Below are 20,950 nucleotides of genomic sequence, written 5' to 3'. Positions count from 1 at the left end.
TAGTGTCTTCTGATTGTGGGAAATCATAAACATTTAATTATATAAGTGAACTTAAACCTGACCGTTTAGTTAAATATGTAAAATTTTCAAACTCTAATCCAATTTATTTAAATAATATGTTATATCGTGTCATTTATTTTGACTTATTTAACAACTAATTATAAATAAATTAATACAACACAACTTATTTAAATTTATTTCACCTAAATAGATTGAATTAATGCACATAACTCATGATTAATATAATTTTACATAAAAGTTAAAATTTATTTTTATTAATATTAATAATATCTTAAAAAATATATATTGATATTTTTCAAATTTTAATATATAATAAAACCAATAATACAAACTATATAATAATAAATATGAGTAAAATTATAATTTCAACAATAAAAAAATAAAAAACATAAACATACTAAAAAATAAAAATATTACAATTTAACAATAATAAAATTTTAATTTTGAAATAAAATCCAAATGTGTTGATTTCGTATTAAGCAGGTTAATTTGTTAATAAATTGTGTATTAATGGGTCAATTCGTTTTGACTTGTACCATTAAGATCAAATTCAAACTTGTTAAATTAATGGCATGTTTATGTTAGATTCACGAGTTGTGTCATATATTATCACTTCTAATCAAACAAAAGTAAAGTTTTTAAATTTTGTAAAAATAACTACATATAAAAATTTTATCTATAAAAAATTTCTTTAAAAAATAATATTAGATGGGATGCCAAATACTTGTAGTCCAAATGAAGTTGATTGTTACGTTCACTGAAAATTTTCATTATTTTGTTTTTGTAATTTTTTTTTAAATTCTTTAAATATTTTTAAAAATATTTCACTATTTCTTAAAAAATACTTCATTAAGTTATTAAAAAATTAAAAAAAATAAATAAACAAAAAATCTTACCCACTCTCATAGACCATAGTGTTCTACGTAGGACTGACATTTTCCTTAAATAAAACAACTCCCAAAAAAGATGCGTTACCTAAAGTACCTACAATTGATTTAAGGCCCGATAGTCGATAGATAGAGTAAAGCAGAAAGAAAGGGAAATAACTATACTTTTCATCTATTCTTTTCGTTATTATAATATTTTTAAATTTTTATATAGAATATAATAAAAAATTTATTTTTTTAAAATATAAAACAATAATAATAATATTAAAAATATATTATTTTAAACTATTAGCTTTATCTAAAGGACGACTACCTCATTTTACATCATTATCCAAAGCCACGTAAGAAGGGTGCAAATCAATGAGTTACAAATGATTCTGTATCCTCTAAACCCGTAATCAGCACCTCCCTACGTTTCAAGGCACATAGTCTCCCAATCTCCCAACCTACAAAGATTTAGGTGGATAGAGAAAAAATTGAATTGACTCATAAGCTAAGCTAACTAGCTCAACTAACCAAATTTATTTATGACAACAACTATGTCCCTATTAGATTAAGTTTGTCTTAAATTTTTGTTTGAATTTTAAGACCATATTTATTATTAATTATGTAACTTTTTTCTATATTATGATCAATAAATATTATAATTTCTATTTTATATATTTATTTTTTCTCTAATTCAACTTTTCATATTTATTTTTTGAAAAATCCTAAATGTACTCAATAAAAAATTTACTTATCTATATATCATTGATTGATATATTAAAAATTATAAAATTTAAATTTTAAAAAAATAACAATATAATAAATAAAGTTATATGTAAAAATATAAATAGATATCGCGTCATGTCTCTGTTGGTGGCTTACCGTACCTATATCTGTAGAAAAATGGTAAAAAAGAAAAGAAAAGAAGAATTATGTTATTATGCTCACAAATAAGAAAATTCTATACGCTTACTTATCATCTCATTTTTATTTTATTAAATATAATATGAAATATTTATTATTATTAAATAATTATTTATTATTATTTAATAATAATAATAATCAATATATCATATTTTATTTAATAAAATAAAAATAAAATGAAAATATAGTATATGATATTACTGATTACTCTCATAAATATATACCATTCTCGTCCCTTTATGACTAAGTATGAGTGGTTTATTGAAAGGAATAGAACGAGTAATTATAACCTGGGAGATTTTTTAAAAAGAGGATATACCAAACCCGATCCCCACTCTCACCATCAGGAGCGCGTGTAAGAACTTCCATCTGGTACGTCTCCCTCGCTCTCTCCAGCATAAAACCCTGCCACTTGGGATCTCTTCGGGCTATAAACCACATTCACTGTACACTACCAAATCCATTCTCCTTTATCGGAACCCAGTGGATCTCCCCCGCTCCCACCCCACCCCACCCCCCGCGCAACTTTACCGACCTCGTTTACACTCCACGCCTTTACTTACACACCACCTTTCATGGCAACGTCCGCACCCCGAACCCTCCGGAGCCCATTTCTCATGACTCCGTCTCTTAATTCTAGGCTACCGCTTCCCTCGGCGTTTTCCATTGCGCTCCGTAAGAACGGTCGAGCAGTCAAGCCGCTAGTCGTGGTGGTATCTGCGGCGGCTCTGGATGCCAAGCCAACCGTACTTGTGGCGGAGAAACTGGGTGAGGCCGGGATTGAGTTGCTAAAGGAGTTTGCCAACGTGGATTGCGCCTATAACCTGAGCGCTGAAGAGCTGTGCACCAAGATCTCGCTATGCGACGCGCTGATCGTGAGGAGCGGGACCAAGGTCAGCCGCGAGGTGTTCGAATCCTCGGCCGGGCGGCTCAAGGTCGTCGGAAGGGCCGGCGTGGGCATCGACAACGTGGATCTGTCTGCGGCGACGGAGCACGGATGCTTGGTCGTCAACGCGCCCACCGCCAACACCATCGCCGCCGCCGAGCATGGTATCGCTCTCTTGACCTCCATGGCCAGGAACGTTGCTCAAGCCGATGCTTCTATTAAATCTGGTTAGTGAATATTACTTCTTCCTTTTTTACGTGGATATTTGAAATGAATTTCTCCGGGGCATTTCATCGAATGGTTGCTTTGGTGCAAAGTAGATGGGCTCGGGTTCCATTTTGAAGTGGCAATAGTGTTTGAATTGCATTTCTTCAAGTGCTTTTGCTTTGAAAAGCAGTTAAAATACTTTGGAAATGCCTTTCTTATGCAGATCTGCTTTCTTGCCTTTTACATTGTGGACTTTACGGGTTATTGATACATGGGTTTCCAAATTTAAGTGTTTTGGTCACCTTTTGTTTTTCACTTTGATAACATGGACAAAAAAGATGATTTTTAAGTAAAAGGAAGGGATTTCGCTAGTCTTTGGGGTTCGCAAACTTGCGATTGTTACTGGCTCCTCCCTGGCTCTATGGGTGTATGATATGTTTACTTGTTAAGTCAATTTGCTTTTACAAGCATCAAGACCTCTTAGTTTACAGTTTACACAATTTTCTATTTCAGGAAAGTGGCAGCGGAATAAATATGTTGGAGTCTCACTCGTTGGAAAATCGCTCGCAGTGATGGGGTTTGGAAAGGTAGGATCAGAAGTTGCACGGCGTGCGAAGGGGCTTGGTATGCATGTGATCGCACATGACCCATATGCCCCAGCAGACCGTGCCCGTGCAATAGGTGTGGACCTTGTGAGCTTTGATGAAGCCATAGCAACTGCAGATTTCATTTCTTTGCACATGCCTCTTACTCCGGCTACATCAAAGATTCTCAATGATGGAACTTTTGCAAAGATGAAGAAAGGAGTTCGGATTGTCAATGTTGCTCGTGGGGGAGTTATTGATGAAGAAGCTCTAGTGAGGGCACTAGATGCTGGAATTGTTGCTCAGGTTCTTACATTCTCATGCTCGAAGTAAAAAAACGTCTTTCTGCTGAGTTTCTGCTGAGAGAGGCCAATAACATGCTCTCTCTTTTTTTTTTTTTAACAGGCGGCACTTGATGTTTTCACACAGGAGCCACCACCAAAAGACAGCAAATTGGTTCAGCATGAGAGAGTTACTGCGACTCCTCATCTTGGTGCCAGTACAATGGAAGCTCAGGTGTGCTGAATGAACAGCACTTTTTTGTATGCTCAACTTTTTCTCCAACCAAGTTTTCTAATATTTGGATTTGATATGCAGGAAGGGGTGGCCATTGAAATAGCCGAAGCTGTTGTGGGAGCCCTCAAGGGTGAGCTTGCTGCTACTGCAGTCAATGCGCCAATGGTTCCTTCTGAGGTAATCTTTTTGCCATCTTTCTTTGCTTTCATTGACCAGATCCAGTATATTATTTAAATCTCACTTTTGTATTTAATGTGGCCCTCCTTCCCCCATTTATTTTGTTTTATTAAAAAATATCTAGGAAACGTCTCTGTTTTGGACGTGCAAATTAGCTGTATACCAAAATATGTGGACGTTTTAACTTTTGAAAGTGGTTCCATTTCACTCAACATTTCTGGTTCTTCATTAAATGCTTTAAGTTGTTTATTTAACCATGGCTCATGTCAAAATATAGTTCCAGATCGGTAATTTCTGTAATATAGTTACATACTGATCTAGAATTTTGATTCATTACTTGCGATGCATTCAACTAGATTTAATTAAATAAATTACTTAAAAAGTCTGCCAATTTGTCATTCATTTTTAAATGCAGGTGTTAACAGAGCTGAAACCATATGTTGAACTTGCTGAGAAACTTGGTAGGCTTGCTGTCCAATTGGTAGCTGGTGGAAGTGGTATGAAGACCGTTAAAGTGACATATGCTTCTGCTAGGGCTCCTGATGATCTTGACACGAGGCTTCTTCGTGCCATGATCACAAAGGGTCTCATTGAGCCCATATCCAGTGTCTTTGTGAATTTGGTTAATGCTGATTTCACTGCTAAGCAGAGAGGTCTGAGGATCACTGAAGAGAGAATTAGTCTAGATGGTTCGCCTGAGAGTCCACTCGATTTCATTCAAGTCCAGGTTGCCAATGTGGAATCCAGGTTTGCCAGTGCCATATCTGAGGCCGGGGAGATTAAGGTTGAGGGAAGGGTGAAGGATGGTATTCCTCATCTGACAAAGGTAGGATCTTTCGAAGTTGATGTTACTCTAGAAGGTAGTATCATACTCTGCAGGCAGGTTGATCAGCCTGGTATGATTGGAAAGGTTGGGAGCATTCTGGGTGAAGAGAATGTGAATGTTAGCTTTATGAGTGTCGGAAGGATTGCCCCCAGAAAGCAAGCTGTGATGGCAATTGGGGTGGATGATCAACCTAGCAAAGAAGCTTTGAAGAAAATTGGTGATGTTCCGGCCATTGAAGAGTTTGTTTTTCTCAAGTTGTAGCGTGGATGTGGCATCTTTACTTCATCTTTCTACCCTTAAGACCCCCTTTTCCCCATCGATGGGTATCATAGCCACGGCCTACGCCGAGTTTTTTTTTTTTTTGGGGTGTAGTGTAGCTCGCAGGGAAGAGAAGAGAATAACCTTACTATGCGATGAAAATTTTGTATTTTATAGAGTTGCTATTTCCCTTCATGCAAGTTTCTGTTTCAATCTGCCGAACTGTGATTGTATTACGTGGTCATCCAATAGCAATCCAATAAGACGGTGTACGAATAATTTGTGATATCACTTTCTTTCATCGGGGTTTCCAAATACCGGAGGGCATGAGAGAATTTAGGAAAGTTGGCCCAATATCAAACTCCACCACGTTGAGGATGCAAGGACGGCTCGCTCAGAATCACAAAGGTTAGCATTTTCAAATCAATGTAATTCACAACGCTCTGATTTACGGCAATCTATAATTTTGATTATGTTTTTCTTTACTGCTTAAAAAATGGATCTTACTGTGAATGGTCAAGACGCCATAACCAAGCTGTCCACTGCAAATGTTTCCTCGCCAAAGAATGTCTGCGGTCAAAGGAAATTTAAAAAAAGAAAAAAGAAAAAAGAAAACATGGACTTCATCCCTTAACATTCCAACCTGGAAAGAAAAACTTATTCCATTTCCCAGTGAAGTAATCAGAAAGTGAATTTTGCGGGCATGAGATCTAAATAATCTCAACTTATCAGATGTCACCCTCTTTTCCAACCTTTCTTCATTCGCCTTCCAAATTATCGAACTTCATCGATCGCCATTACGCGAGATTAGTGTGTACTGCCGTTTTCTTTACTGCCTAGCTTGAAGCCAGGGAGACATCCTAGCCAAAGCTCTATGATTTAAGAACCGGAGAGGAAAGGAACCTCCGCTAGAGTCGTAGGTAGGGAGATGGGGAGGTTATGTACCGCTAGGTAAGCGGCAATTCCAGCAGCGTAACCAGCAAAAGCAAAACCACTCACCTGCACAAAGGAGGATGGCTTCTTTTTAATTGAAAGAAAAAATAAATTCTAATTAAAAAAAAAAAAGAAGGTCATTAAAAAGCAAGCCCATACCTTCCGCAGGTACCAGAAGAAGTCCACCTTTTCCATCCCCATAAATGCAACTCCAGCTGCTGAGCCAATAACTAGCATGGATCCACCAGTGCCGGCACAATATGCAATCAACTGCCAAAACTCAGAATCTTGGGGATAAGAGGTGAGATCATACATTCCCATTGTTGCTGCAACCAGTGGAACATTGTCTATAATTGCTGATACGACTCCTATTGTACTGGCAATCAATTCAGCATTAGGAATATGAGCATCAAGGAAATTTGCCAGTTCCCGAAGAATCCCTGCAGCCTCAAGGCTAGAAATGCAAAATCAAATTTGTCACGTTGAAAGAGACAATAAAAAACCAGTACATGAAACTTAGACAGTAGTTCAAACGGTGTTACTGTACTCACCTGCTTACAGACAAAAGGATTCCAAGGAAGAAAAGTGCTCCTTGAGTGTCAATCCGTGATAAAGCTTGTGGTACTTTCAACTTCTGCCTTTCAGATTCACCATAGTGGATAGCATCAGTCAGAATCCAAAGAACTCCAAGTCCAAGTAGCATACCCATATAGGGAGGCAGACCAGTTAGGGCCTTGAACACCGGAACAAAAATCAAAGCTCCAATACCTACTGAGAAAATAAGCTGTCCTCGAGGAGCCATCTGTTCAGATGCCAACAGGTTCGGAGAATCCTGTCCCTTGCCATTAACTTCACTGGATGGAAGAAGAGAAACTCATAATTTCATCTGTAATCAAACAATTCAAATCTAACCTTTCAGAAATCAAATCCCCTGGCCTTGCTTTGACAATGCAAGAATAGTACCTGGTCAGGGACATAAGTGCTAGAGGGACAGCTAGAGAAACTGCTGCAGGTACAAACAATCCCTGTAAGAAAAGACAATGCTATTATGGCAACTCTTCAATTGGTCAGAACAGAGCTTTAGTTGTGAACCATAAGCCGTATAAGCTTTTCTTATCACAAACAAAAAGCATCTTCTCCTTACAGAAAAAGACAGAAAAACTGAAAATGGTTCACAATTACATCAGTCTCATATCTTTGGCTTCTCATCTTCCTAAAAAGGCCTTGGGCAAATATAGGATGGACTCCATGAGTCTACATGAACCGATTGCTTTCTTTGGTGTAGTTTTCTGTATAGTTATAAAATTTTAGTTTGTACATGTAGGATATACTTTTCTTACTACATTTTAAAGCTTAGTTTTGGGTTTTCTGTACCCCCAAGCTTTCTTTTATAACCAAGGTTTTCTTCCACCTTAAGTGAGGGGTATCAATAAAATTAGGGGTACTTTCCCTCTTCTTAAAAAAATTGGCATGATCAAAGCTCAACTTTAAGATTAAGCATAAAATCATCATCAATAAACTAATCTTTATACAAATAGTAGAGTTCCATATTTGCAAGAGAAATTTCAACTCCAAGAGTCAACGTACCATACTTAAAGTCCACAAACAAGACATATCCAGGTCGTTCAACCAAACACAAATACATGCCTCTTTATCAGGTCATAAAATTAGAAGTTCTATTATCTATTATGTTTTAGAGACATTAAGGGAAGGCAACTTTCTAATCCAAATGTTTTCTCTGGACATGTTGGACCACCCAATACCACTTTATCCATTTGCATAAACTGGGTAGGCAAAAGATGCTAAAAGAAGCATTGCATATATAACAAGCCAGTACAATGAATAATTTGGTGAGATTAAATCACACAGATCATGTATAAGTCTTCAAAAAACAGATATATAAACAATGCAAAATAAGAATTTAAGCATATTCTTATTATAAAAAAATGAATATAAGCATATTCTCTTTATGGGAGCAGTCTTTTAGGATGATGTCAAAGCACCTTCATCGTTGGCAGAGTGGATATTTGACCATGTATCCACAACATAGTAGTGGTAACATCACCAATGGGAGTCCATGCACCACCTGCATTTGCTGCTATCACTACAACAGCTCCTAGAAGCCTGTCAATAAACGTCCATATAAGAAAATGAATATTAACCAATACAAATTAGACAAACAGAGAGAGAGAGAGAGAGAGAGAGAGAGAGAGAGAGAGAGAGAGAGAGAGAGAGAGAGAGAGAGATTAGCAAGGACTTGACTGTTAGTTTTCTGGTAGACATAAGATAGCAAATGAGCATCCACATTTATTTTTTGGCGGGGAGGAGAGGGCTGTAAGGTATCAAATTTCAATGTAACAGGGACCTCCTTAAAGCCTTTAAGGCCACTCTATTTGAACACTGTAACAGATAGAGGTGTCTGAAAAACAGAAAAGTATCCTACAATGATATCATTATCTGCACTTCACATTGTCCCCTTAAAGATTCTTAGTAAAGATGAGGTTCATGACTATCATGTATGAAGGCATTAACTTCTCTAAAGTGCGCTTTCACGGCATGCTTGGGTAATAAGATGAGATGAGAATTTTGTAAATAACAATGAAATGGTTTGTGAATAGTAATGAAATGATTTGAGTTAAGATATTTTATTGGGTTTTGAGAAAGGAGAGAAAAAATTGAATAAAAATATTATAAAGTTCAAAAAATTTTTGGAATATTATTTTTGTTTTAAAATTTGAAAAAATAGTATTGTCTTTTGTGTTTTGTTTGGAAGTTTGAGAAAGTTGTAATGATTAGATGAAAATATTGAAGATTTGAAATTGAAAAGTGTTTTTTGTTTGAGTGATGTTTAGAAAGAAATTATGAGAAGTTTTGAGATGAGATGAGATGTTCTCAACTCAACTCACTTCCCAAACACAGCCTTATTGTCCTTGAAACCTGAGAGAAATTGAAAATTATACACATTTCAAAATATTTATAAGATAGTGGTTCAGATATGACAGAATAGCACACAAGTATCCTATAATGATATCATTAATCTGATAGATTATTGGTAAAGATGAGGTTCATGACTGTTATGTATGAAGGCGTTAACTTCTCTGATGTGTGCTTCTTATTGTCCTTGCTTCCTGAGATAAATCAAAAGCTGATATACATTTCTGAATTATTTACTTTCAATGGCCTTCTGAACAGTCATGGTCATTTTAAGATTGTGATTCAGATATGGCTAGCACACGTTTGGATGTGTAGTGACCATATCAAGAACTAGATCTTTATCTTTCATGCCAACAGTGACAGTGGACTTTGCAATTTTCGCATGCTTCAAGATCACCATGTTCTGCTTCAGTAAGTATGATAGCCTTGTAAAATGCCCATAAATAAATCAGACTGTCTTATTATCTTAAGATGTTTAAGTAATTAGTTACATAAGATGGTATCAAAGCCAACTATCTTGGGGTCGGCATCAAAAACTCTCTGGTCTCTCTGCTATTAAAAGTGAGATACAAGAACAATAAAATTGATCCTTGGATAGATACTGGATTGAAGAGATCCACTATTAATGTAAAATAAAAAATGCATTCCCAAGAATACATTTCAAGCAACCATAAATGTCAACTCTGGGGGATATATAAATAATTTAAACAGAAAAACATACTTGCGGAATTCTGATGGAGGTACTAGTTTCCGCAATAATGACACCATGACAATGGTAGATGTCAGGTTGTCTAGGATCGAACTAAGGAAAAAAGTCACAAAACCAACCTGCAATTTTCAGTACTATGGGTCAAATGCCATTAATTGATAAGAAACTGTAATTAGAAAGATAAGGATGATACAGCAGACTCATTCTCTGAAATATTTAGAATCAAATATCTCACTTTAAGATTCTCTGCGGTTAAAAACATAGCTAGAATGAGACAAATAAAACTAATTTCTAAAGAAACTTAAAGACTTCTGGGATCTCTGACTAAAGAGGGATGGCACATCACTATTACAATAGATGATTGACTGAATAATTTCTGTAGAATGTTTTTTTTTTTTTTTTAAGTAATTTCTGTAGAATGTTAAACCGTTATAACCTTGCCCAAAAATTTCTCTTTATGAAAACTAGTCCAAGTCCCATAGATTAAAAGAAACTGGAGTTTGGCTACGGTGGGCAGATAACTCCAACGTTGTTACCCTTATTTCCTTCCTCTTTGTAGTCTTCAAAGGTTTTGTTGATACCCATAAATAGAAGACTAATACCATGACTAGCTATAACCTTGGGCCAAAGGCAAAAGCTATTAATATAAATTCCAGTAATAAATATGTTATAATAAAACTCCCACATAAGTCAATATGGACACAATAATAATAATAATAATAATAATAATAATAATAATAATAATAATAAAGGAAAACTCACCACCCAGAGGAGAGTCCGTGGCTTTCGAGTGGTTATATTGTCAGTTACCAGCTTAAAACCTTGATGAGCATCAACTATTTCTACAATTGTCATTGCACCAAACAAGAAAAACACTATTTCACTGACTTCTGCAGATGCATGTGTTAACTCCGAAACAGCTATCTCGGTCGAAGGAGCCTAAACAAATAAAATACCCAAAGATGACGATACAAAGTAACTAAGATTGATAAAAAAAAAAAAAACTAACCAAAGAAATCTGTAGGGCAATATTAGATGATTAAAAATTGACAAGGAAGAACAGTTATGTTATTGCAGTTGAGTGCAGAAATAAGTACTTCTTATCCTAACCTCTATTCCTAAAAAGAAAAGGCCAGTTTAAACTCTCAAAAGAACAACACTTTCGACATCTTGTTACATCCAAATTATAGCTATAGGAAAAATAAGAATCATTTCAGCACCCTTCACATCTAAAGCTAAAGAATGACAATGTTTTTCAACGGCTCGATCTCATTTCACCCCATCTAAAGCTAAATGTAAACAATGTTTTTCTACAGTTTGATTTGATTTGAAACCATAAGCAGCCATGTTTTTTGTGAAAGTTTGGTATATGAATGTCAGTCCAAAGCAACTTTGATTTATCAATCCCAATATCAAATAGGCAGCAAACTCATCAATGATGACACCCAATAAACTATCTTGGGCACTATAATTTCTGCTGAAAACCTGGAACCCAAAAAAGGAAAAATGCCCACAAACATCATTTTGTTCTAAAACTTTCTTTACAATGCCCAAAATATTTGCAGAACATAGAATGTGATGCAAACTAAAGTCAAGCCCATACTAATGCCTATCAGGATATCAAAAACCTTATCGCCAGAAAAATTTTGATCACAGTAGAAGGAATGTCATGGTTAGTGGCCAGATAATTCGGTATTGGCAATTACAAGTAATGGAAAGAATATTACCCCAATGCTTCGCACTACCCATAAGCTCACGGCCATCAGTAATCCTACTCCACTTTTATTGAAGGCCAGAGATTCTTCAAAAATGATGCCTGCATACCCGATTCCAAATAACAGTGCCATGGCAACATCCTAAATCACAACATTTAATCAAATTAATCAAGGTTATAACTCAAGATAAATCAGTCCCCTTTTTCTTCAAAGGCATGTAATTATCATGGGAAACCCACCAAGAAACAAGGGAATAAGACAGAAATGGACCTGATTGGCAGCAACCCATGATTGATTAATCGCCACTGCCCCTGTCGTAATTGCTGCTATTATGGCAAGAGCTTTAAGAAAATCGGTCTTGGGCTGGTAAGCGGCTACAAAATCACGTGAACTGGTTTCATCTAGTGAACACAAAGGATCACATGATCCAGATTTTGGTGTCAGCTCCTGGTGACATGCTAAAGGGTCAGTCTTTAAGCGGAAGTATTAGCAGAAACGATAAGCTCCGCATTAATGATAACAACATTGAAACACAGTAAATTGAGATCTTTGCATATAATCAGGATACCCTTTTTTTTTTCTTTTCCAAGATTTTCATTACGGGCAATAGCGATAATGGTTTATTTTGGAAGCAAGATATCAACCTTTAACAAAACGAAACCTCATGGCGATGACGAAATTAAGTTCCCAGATTGAAAAAAAAAAATGCAGATACTACTAGCATTGAATTTAATCCTACAATCCCCGGTATTGACCAAAACTATTCACCAAAGTCCGTCATCGAAATTCATAATCTAGAAAAGTCATTACATGGATACTATAAAAGAGTAGTTTTTGGGAGCAAGGATGAGTAAGAATGACCTCTAGCTGATTCTCAGAGTTTGGTTGAGCACGCTGCTGCTGAGACGGAAAAGAAGATGATGATGATGATGTCGACCCCCTGGCCTTATCTTCAGCTCTAGCAAGAACACGATTGCGAAGCGATCTCGAACCCCTGATTTTACACAAAGACAAGTCAAAGCAAAGGATTAAGGGTTGCGTCTGAAGGAGAGGGGTGGGAACTGGAAGAGATGAAGAGCGAAGTAAGCTCTTCTTGAAATGGTGGTTTTTGTACAAGTGAGACAAACCCGAGAGGGAGGCCATTGGAGCTTCCGGTTTCAAGGTGAGGTACTCAGTTGGAGGAGGAGGAGGGGTCTTTCGGGCCTTTTGGCTCAGGGAACCGATTATTGATTCGTTGAAACAAGTTCCATGGGAGCGGAATGGGATTGGTAGTGTGCAGGGTAGACGAATGTGGAAGGAGTGGAAATGGGAGTGGAAGCAGCCCTTAACATTGCTTCGCTGGTAGAGTTTGTGAGATGGTCTAGTAACTCTAGTTAGCTGTTGGAAACCGGTTCTCGTATAGAATTTGTGCTCTGCTAACAAATGTTTGAATATAAAAACTAAAAAGTATTTTCTCAAAAGAAATTATTTTCCGATAACTTCTTACATCTACTGTTAAAAGTATATTTCAAAGTAAAAATTTTGTTTAGTTTTAAGAAATCTATTTTAAGAAATTAATAAATACAATATTTACATGAAAAAATATGTTTTTTAATAATAAATTTTATATTTTTCAAAAAATATGCATAAGTCATATATTTTAAGACCGTATTTAATATTATTTTTTATTAAAATTTAAACAAATTATGATACTATTGAAAATGCAAATGAAATAAAGCATTTTGAAGTATTTTTTTTATTTTTAATTATTTTATTTATTTATAAAAAATCTGAACTTTTGCTACTTATCATCTTACACCTCATATTTTTTTTTCATTTCTATTAAATTAATTGAATTATTTCACTCATTATTTCTACACCATATATTTATTAAGAGAAAAAGAATTAAAAATTAAAAAATTATATATGATATGTGATATAAGAATGATGATTAGAATTTTTGTATAAATCCAAATAAAATGTTTTGACTGTTAAGTTTCTTTTGAAAATTTTGGATCGAGGTAGACAAATTTTTGGGCGTCCTATTAGGTCAAATTTTTTAAATATTTAAAAAAATATATAAATGTACTAATAATTATTTATTTAATTATTAAGTAAAAAATTAAAAAAATAACATATATATATATATACTATCAAAATGAGAAGATAAAAAGATAAGTTAGCATTTTTCTAAAAATAAATAACATCATGACGTGTCTAATAAAAATAAAAATTCCGATTAATAAGTACAAAAATACTAAGGAACGATGGAAAAACACATTGGTAATTTGGCTTATTTGGCAGTAGCTTTATCCATATCGCGCGTACCAATACCAACCATCTCATGTTGGTATGGTACAGGTACACGTGTCACATTAGCCTTTCCCATTCCGAGTGGCCTTCTTCACAAAGTTCCAGTGCTCACTTCGATTGCAGCTCCAATGGCCTTAGCAGCTCCAACATCCGCCTCTCTCTCCCTTTCCTTCCTCGGTATCTCTCTCTTTCTACCCCTTCGAGGTTTAGGATTCCCATTTAGTGGGTAATGTTTTTATCTATCTGTGGCAGATTTTCGTGCTTTTAGGTCAGCCACGGCCAAAGCCCCTGCTGCAACTCCACGTCTTCGTCTTCGTAAATGTTCATCAACTAGATCTTCCTTCGCCACCGGCTCTCCTCTCTGTAAGCATCCTAATGCTTTTTTTTTTTTTTTTGACTTCCTCCATTTTTATTTTATTTTATTTTATTTTATTTTTTTAATTTTATTTTATTAAGATATGCCTATTAGTTAGAACCCAAAACTGCTTGTGAAAAAAATTAAAATAACTAGGTCGTTAGGCAAGCACCCGCGGGCCTCAAGTCCTCTTCTATGAAGGTATCCTTGGTAGTTGGTGGGAGGCCAATTAGAAAAGGCCTTTTAACGAAAGAAATTGCTGTATATACAATCTTCTTCTATGGGCTGAAACCTTTTATATATATATATATAAGTAAATTAAACTAATGAAATACTACCATGTATCAGTTCTGTATATGCGGGCTGTTGTTGGTACAATCTGTTCAAAAGAACAAAATTGCAAGCTCATTTGTTACTTCTCATCATGCAGAATCCCGTAATTGTACTCCCAATATCTTTGCTTACCCAGGCTAATGGCTGCCACGCTGTTAGCAACATGTGCATTGATTCAGTCACTCCATTAGTCCTCCTGTTTATGAGCCCATGAGCTTTGGTCTTGAATGTTTACTTGACAAGACCTTTCCAGATGTGATTTTGTTTGCTCCGTAAAGAAAAGAAATGTAATAGCAGATTATTGTAAACTCACCTCAACTAAGGCAGAGTGTTCGTGTACATTATATATATATTGACATTAAATGTACAAGGAAAGTATCATCAACAGATTACATTATACAAGGTAAGAAGACTAAGCTATGTATGGAAAGAAGACAACATTGAGAGCAAGTGCATGAATCACGGTGTCAGTCTGGAGGAGAATCTGTATTTTCCTTATTATCCCCCCTCAAGTTGAGCGGGAGGGAGCGGACGCGCAACTGGGCACGAAGAGCTTGGAATCTGGTGGTAGGCAGGGGCTTAGTCAGGACATCTGCAACTTGAGCTTCACTCGGCAAAAACAGAACAGATAAGGCACGACGTTTGACTTGCTCACGCATGAAATGATAATTGATCTCCACATGTTTAGTACGTGCATGAAGAACCGGATTCACTGATAAGTACGTAGCCCCAAGGTTGTCACACCAAAGATGCGGACAGGTAGGAGAGAAAATACCCAGTTCTTGCAATAGAGATTTTACCCACAAGAGTACTGAGGTTGCATTGGCGATAGATTTATACTCTGCCTTCGGTACTAGATCAAGCCACCGTGGGCTGTTTCTTTGAACTCCACGAGACCAAGGACTGAGCCAAAAATACACAATAGCCACCCGTTGATTTTCTGTCATTGGGACTGCCTGCCCAATCAACATTGGAATACACAGATAACACCAAATTTTTGTTTGGACGAAGTAGAAGCCCAAAGTCTGCAGTATCTTGCAAGTAACGCAAGATGCATTTTACGGCTGTCAAATGCTTATCAGTGGGCTTGTGCATAAATTGGCACACCTTGTTGACCGAGAACGCAATGTCTGGACGAGTAAGAGATAAGTATTGAAGTCACCAAACACATTGCGATAAAGGCTCGGATCCGAGAAACTAGCACCATCGTACAAAGAAAGTTAAGTACTTGAGGCCATAGGAAAGGGCATGGTTTTGGCATTGGAGATTTTGGTGCATTGAAGGAGGTCATGAATGTACCCTTTTTGACTAAGGAGTAGACCATTTGCTGTGGGGACAGCTTCAACACTGAGAAAAAAATGTAGCTCACCAAGATCTTTGACTGCAAACGCCACATTGAGGGACTTGATGAGTGAATGTACAGCTGAGAAGGATGAACTTGTGATGAGTATATCATCGACATACACAAGGACCAGAAGCCAAATGCCATTGGAGTGGAAAATAAATAATGAAGTGTCGGACTTGGAATTATGAAAACCCAAGTCAAGAAGTTTGGCACTCAAGGGAGCATACCACGCACGGGGAGCCTGCTTTAATCCATAAAGAGCCTTGGTAAGACGACATACATGATGAGGATGAGCTTTATCCACATAGCAAGTGGGTTGAGTCATGAACACTTCCTTGTCCGAAAAACCATGTAAGAAGGCATTGGAGATGTCAATCTGTCGGATTGGCCATTGCTGGGATATGGCATAAGTTAAGACTACTCGGATAATAGTGGGTTTAATCACCAAACTAAAAGTATCACCATAGTCTATACCAGGTTGTTGGTGGTACCCCTTGGCAACGAGGCGCGCTTTGTGACGAACTGGCTTACCCGTGGAGTCCCTATTCACACAATACACCCATTTATTCCCGACGATATTCATGCCTTTGTGAAAGGGGACTAGTTCCCATGTTGCATTCCTCAAAAGAGTAGAAATTCTGCATCCATAGCCCTCTTCCAAGTTTCATATTTGATAGCCCGTGAGTAGCAACCAGGGTCATCAGGGACAAGATTAATATTTGCCATAAGAGCCTGCGGTTTGGGATAAGGAATGGTTCCATCCAAAAAAATTTTTGGCTTAAAAATCTGGTTTTTGCCCTAGTACACATGGGATGAACATGTGCATGCGAAGCTGCTATTGCGGGAGGGGTGAGGGAGAGCAGGATTTTCGGTTGAGTGACTTACAGATGGACTGATAGTGGACTGAGTAGGAGAGGATGTGGAAGGTGGGTCTGTGTCATGATGAGGGAGAGAATTAATTATAGGATGGGAAGTAACAAGAGAGGGAGTTGCAGAAGGAGTGGAAAACTCGGAATTGGGGGAGAAGATGAGGAGGAGGAATGGACAGTCACACATGGGTGCGACACATTAGGAGTTGATTGAGAAGAGTTGGTGACCAGAAGTTACGCCGAAATGTGTGGGTCACCATGTGCAGAATTTTGATGAGTAATTATGGGAAATGGGTTACTTATGGGAGGTGACCGAATTAGTAGAAGGGATGGAGCGGTGGGAGTTTGGCACGACATGGGGGAAGAATTTTGGAATGTGGCTGAAGTATGGGACGTGGCCGACTCATGAACAGCTGGAAAACTTGCAAAAGGGAAGTGACTCAATGTGCCTGTGTTTACGTTTGACAGTCCCATTTTGTTGGGAACTTGGGAGGTATAAGGACAAATGATTGGATGGGTGATTCCTTGGCGGTCAAAGAAAGTATGGAGGGACCTAAATTCTCCACCCCAATCAGTTTGGACACATTTGATTTTCTGATTTAATAAGCGTTCAACATGTTTTTGGAAGGAAATAAAAACAGGATACACCGACGATTTTGTAGGAATTGGAAAAAGCCATGTAAAACGACTAAAGTGATCCACAAAAGAGACATAGTATTTATTTCCTTTTTCCAACATTACAGAAGATGGTCCCCATACATCAGAAAAAATTAAATCTAAGTGGCCAAGAGAAACATGATTAGATTTAAAAAAAGGAAGACAATGACTCTTGGCCTGTTGGCAAGAGTCACAAATGACTGGAGTTTTATTAGACGAGACTGAAAGAGATGCCTGGGAAGCTAGATGCTTGATAGTCTTGAAGGAGGTGTGATGACCCGCTTTTGAGTGTATTTTCGCTGAAATAATTGTTTTTATTTTAATTAATATATTAGTTATTTATTTTAATTTATTTGCGTTTTAAAATTGTTTTTAATTTAATTGATGTTGTGTTTTATTTCTTTTAGTTGTTTTGTGAGTTTTAATATCTTTTTGGCGGTTTAGTTTCGTTTCCCGGAATGAGGATCAGACCTCATCTTTTTCCCTACATCTCTTTTTCTTTTCCCTTTTCTTTTTCCTTTTTCTCTTTTTCCTTCTTCATTTTTCCTTTCTTTTTCTTTTTTTCTTTCTTTCTTTTTCCCTCTCTCCTCTCCCGCTCGAGCCCCCCCGGCCTCTCTCTCTCTCTCTTCTCTCTCCCTCACGCCGGAAGCTTCTCACCGTCGACCCATCGCCGTCCGGCCACCGTGGGCGACACCACCCCCACCGTTTGGTTCGTCTCCCTCCGGCGCACCACCCCACCGAACCTCAGCCCCATCCGGCCGGCCATTTGGCCGGAAAACGCCCAACAAAGCCGCACGGCTTTTGCCCAGATCCGCCGCCGTCGCTCCACCTCCGGCCACCATTTCTTCACCACTTCATCACCGGTCCCTTGCCGTTTTAACCCACCCATTTTCGGCCTCCAACGATCACCGGAACAGCTCATACGAGCTAGCTTTCCTTTTTGGGAAATCCGGCCTATTTCCGGCGATTTCGCCGCCACCCACGGCCAACCACCACTTCCAATAGCTTCACAACCATCCCTAGACCATTCCCTATCGATCCCAAGCCCTAGTTTGTCCCCGTTCAAAAGTGGGTTTTTCACAACCCACGGCCACAGTGAATTTTCACTGTGACGTTGCTTTTTCGCCGCCGTTTGCAACGCCTCGTGTTTTCTAAAATTGCCATATAGCGCTGTAAGTATTTTCCAAACCCTATTTTCAGATTTAAATATATATTGCTCTTTCAATTAATTAATCTGCTGGTTGGTTGATTCCGGACTGAGTCCGAGGAGTTCGGGGGTCGGATGGATGGAGGACGGAGTTGCTTGTTTTATTGTTTTATGTTGGATTATCTGACCCGTCGTCGCCGTAGGTACTCGCCGTCTCCCCTTTCGTGGCCTCTCGGTACATCAGACCGAGGCCTTACGATCTGACCCGTCGTCCATCTGACCCGCCGCGTCGTACGAGACCCAGCGTACATACCAGATTCCGTCATCCCGTCGTGAGTCCCGTCGTCGTCGTCGATAAACGAGAACCAGCGTCGTCCTGTCGTCCCGTCCAATCGGAACAGCGACCTGTCTGCTGTTTTCCGGCGAGGGGAGAGTGCTTGTTTTCCGGCGGGGTGACAGGCGGTGACTGGTCGGCAGGTTCTGGGTAGCCTGGGTCCTCGTCGGCTCTGTCTGAGCTGTTTTCCGGCGAGGGGAGAGATGCTGTTTTCCGGCGAGGGGAGGGTTGTTGGTTTTCCGGCGAGGTGACAGGCAGAGCCTGATCGGCAGGTTCTGGGCAGCCTGGGTCCTCGCCGGATCTGTCAGAGCTGTTTTTCCGGCGAGGTGTACTGTTCCGGCGAGGTGTACTGTTCCGGCGAGGTTTTTTTTGTTTTCCTGGTGTAGTCTTTACAGTTTCTGGAGAGTGCAATGGTATCACGTGAAGTTGTTGTTGAGTCTAAGTTGTTTATCCTCACAAAGGAGGGAGTTAATATTCGTTTTTCTGAACTTGGATGGAAGGAGAGGTACGACTTGTTGGTGGGCAGAAATACAACCCTGTGGATTGTAAAAATATTGGAGGATTGCCTTAAGGGGGGAAAAAAGGAGGTGTACTCGGTAATTAGAGAGGGTTATCGCAGTTTTGTTGCTCAACGGTGTTCGAATAGGCGTGGGCGTTATTTGTCCATTGCCGAATACGGGAAGAATGGAAGAACAAGGTTGCTCTGTTTTCCAGAAGGTGCAGATGGGTGGGGATGGAGGAAAATGAGAAACCTGGCTACCGAGATGGTTCAGATAAAAGGGATTGGGTCTGGAAAAGGGGGAGGGGGGCAGAGGTATCAAGTTGAGAGGGATTCAAACATGGTGGCCAGAACCTTCAAGGAGGTTCTCACGGCGGGAAGGGCGCAGAGGGGGCCTGTTGGAAGTGCAGGTCACGTTGGTGGGGGGGAACACCGAAGTGTAGAGGGTGGTAGGCTGGTTGGACAGGAGACGTGGGTGTCCAGCAAAAGACTGTTGGAGCTACAAGGGCAGTTGAGGAAGCTGCAGAAAGAGATGGAGGAAGTCAGAGTATTTGTCGGGCTAGTTGTGGAAAAAGGAGGGAGAAGGGAAGATGACAGAATGGGGACTGATTTGGTGGAGTCTCAGAGGGATGGGTTTATTGAAAGAATAGAGGCTGGGCCTCTCGTTGGGTTGGAAGCTGTGGGCCTGGAGATGGGCATGGGGCTCAGTAGCCCTTTAGCAGTAAACGGAAACAAGGCTTCCACGAGTGGAGGGCCTGGTTTCGGGCCTGGACCTCCTCAACCCAGGTCCTCTTCTGAAGACCCAAACCCGGGTAATCCGGATGTTTCCAACCCGGTTTTCCGCAATACATCTGAGGACCTGGTGTCTTCACCGCAGCAGCAATCGGCGGCAATGGTCCCGACGACGACACAGACCTCGCCGACGGTGGTGCTGGAGACTGTCGACGAGTTCCCGGCGGTTTTGTGTAATGATTTGACGCTACCGAGTGTAGCAACGGGCCCGAGACTACATCGGGATGGGTTCTCTCCGTCGGTGGAGGCCTCTATCACACCAACGGAGGCAGCGGTTGAAGAGGAGGGGAGTTTAGAGGAGGTAGAGCTTTCGGTGGAGGAAGAGGGGGAAGAACTCACCTTCCCTGACGTGTGTGGACAGTTGGGGTTGGATGATCTACCAGTAGAAGGAGATTTTACAGGTTTGCAGATCAGTAGGGTGGAGGAACCGATGCCGTTGAACTTCCACCTACCAACGCAACCAATTATTTCAGATTGGGTCTTCCATAAAGTGAAGGAAATTCAAAAATTAGTGGGGATTGAAAGTGAAGGATATGAGGAGCAATTCATGGCTTTATTTACAGCAATCGAGGAGGGTTACAATAAAAATACTAAAGGTGAATCGAAGAAGCATAGGGAACTTAAAAGATTAAATTGGTCGATGAACACTGAGAGCAGCGCTAGGAGGGGAAGGGTGAAAGGGAAGGGGCTGTCCATTCCTCAATGAAGCCTAAAATTGTGACTTGGAACGTCCGCGGGTTAAACGAGGTAAATAAGCGGCTACGG

The 20,950-nt window shown here is 39.0% G+C and overlaps 3 protein-coding genes across 4 annotated transcripts in view; 2 read left to right on the top strand and 1 right to left on the bottom strand.

Moving 5' to 3' along the window:
* The first annotated feature begins 2,180 nt into the window (after positions 1-2,180).
* On the top strand, positions 2,181-5,559 carry LOC122309075 (D-3-phosphoglycerate dehydrogenase 1, chloroplastic-like). The gene is made up of 5 exons (XM_043122433.1): positions 2,181-2,930; positions 3,424-3,800; positions 3,900-4,010; positions 4,092-4,187; positions 4,603-5,559. Exons 1-5 carry the CDS (start codon positions 2,393-2,395, stop codon positions 5,272-5,274), a joined length of 1,794 nt encoding a protein of 597 aa, XP_042978367.1. The 5' UTR covers positions 2,181-2,392; the 3' UTR covers positions 5,275-5,559.
* Positions 5,560-5,718: 159 nt separating this feature from the next.
* Positions 5,719-12,961, bottom strand: LOC122309076 (sodium/proton antiporter 2). Its single transcript, XM_043122434.1, has 10 exons — positions 12,424-12,961; positions 11,833-12,009; positions 11,575-11,703; positions 10,610-10,786; positions 9,860-9,966; positions 8,208-8,328; positions 7,168-7,229; positions 6,756-7,058; positions 6,364-6,658; positions 5,719-6,270 (listed from the first exon to the last, which is right to left on the bottom strand). Exons 1-10 carry the CDS (start codon positions 12,703-12,705, stop codon positions 6,151-6,153), a joined length of 1,773 nt encoding a protein of 590 aa, XP_042978368.1. The 5' UTR covers positions 12,706-12,961; the 3' UTR covers positions 5,719-6,150.
* A 907-nt stretch (positions 12,962-13,868) lies between these two features.
* Positions 13,869-20,950, top strand: part of LOC122309073 (stress enhanced protein 1, chloroplastic) — a 32,536-nt gene continuing 25,454 nt past the window's right edge. For both annotated transcript variants that reach the window (XM_043122431.1, XM_043122430.1), the window contains exons 1-2: positions 13,869-14,031; positions 14,107-14,217. In XM_043122431.1, the coding sequence (XP_042978365.1) occupies positions 13,983-14,031; positions 14,107-14,217 (160 nt within the window). In that variant the 5' untranslated portion in view covers positions 13,869-13,982. The remainder of the gene's footprint in view (positions 14,032-14,106; positions 14,218-20,950) is intronic.

The sequence above is a fragment of the Carya illinoinensis genome, chromosome 5, assembly GCF_018687715.1.
Source record: "Carya illinoinensis cultivar Pawnee chromosome 5, C.illinoinensisPawnee_v1, whole genome shotgun sequence".
Lineage (NCBI taxonomy): Eukaryota > Viridiplantae > Streptophyta > Magnoliopsida > Fagales > Juglandaceae > Carya > Carya illinoinensis.
The sequence above is the reverse complement of the archived record's forward strand: the minus strand, read 5'-3'. Positions and strand labels throughout refer to the sequence as shown.

Coding starts and splice junctions, on each gene's coding strand:
- LOC122309075 (XM_043122433.1), top strand. CDS start 2,393: ATGGCAACGTCCGCACCCCGAACCCTCCGGAGCCCATTTCTCATGACT. Junction 2,931..3,423: donor CGATGCTTCTATTAAATCTG/GTTAGTGAATAT, acceptor TTTCTATTTCAG/GAAAGTGGCAGCGGAATAAA. Junction 4,188..4,602: donor CGCCAATGGTTCCTTCTGAG/GTAATCTTTTTG, acceptor TTTTAAATGCAG/GTGTTAACAGAGCTGAAACC.
- LOC122309076 (XM_043122434.1), bottom strand. CDS start 12,705: ATGGCCTCCCTCTCGGGTTTGTCTCACTTGTACAAAAACCACCATTTC. Junction 12,010..12,423: donor ACTCTGAGAATCAGCTAGAG/GTCATTCTTACT, acceptor GCATGTCACCAG/GAGCTGACACCAAAATCTGG. Junction 10,787..11,574: donor GGGTAGTGCGAAGCATTGGG/GTAATATTCTTT, acceptor TTATTTGTTTAG/GCTCCTTCGACCGAGATAGC.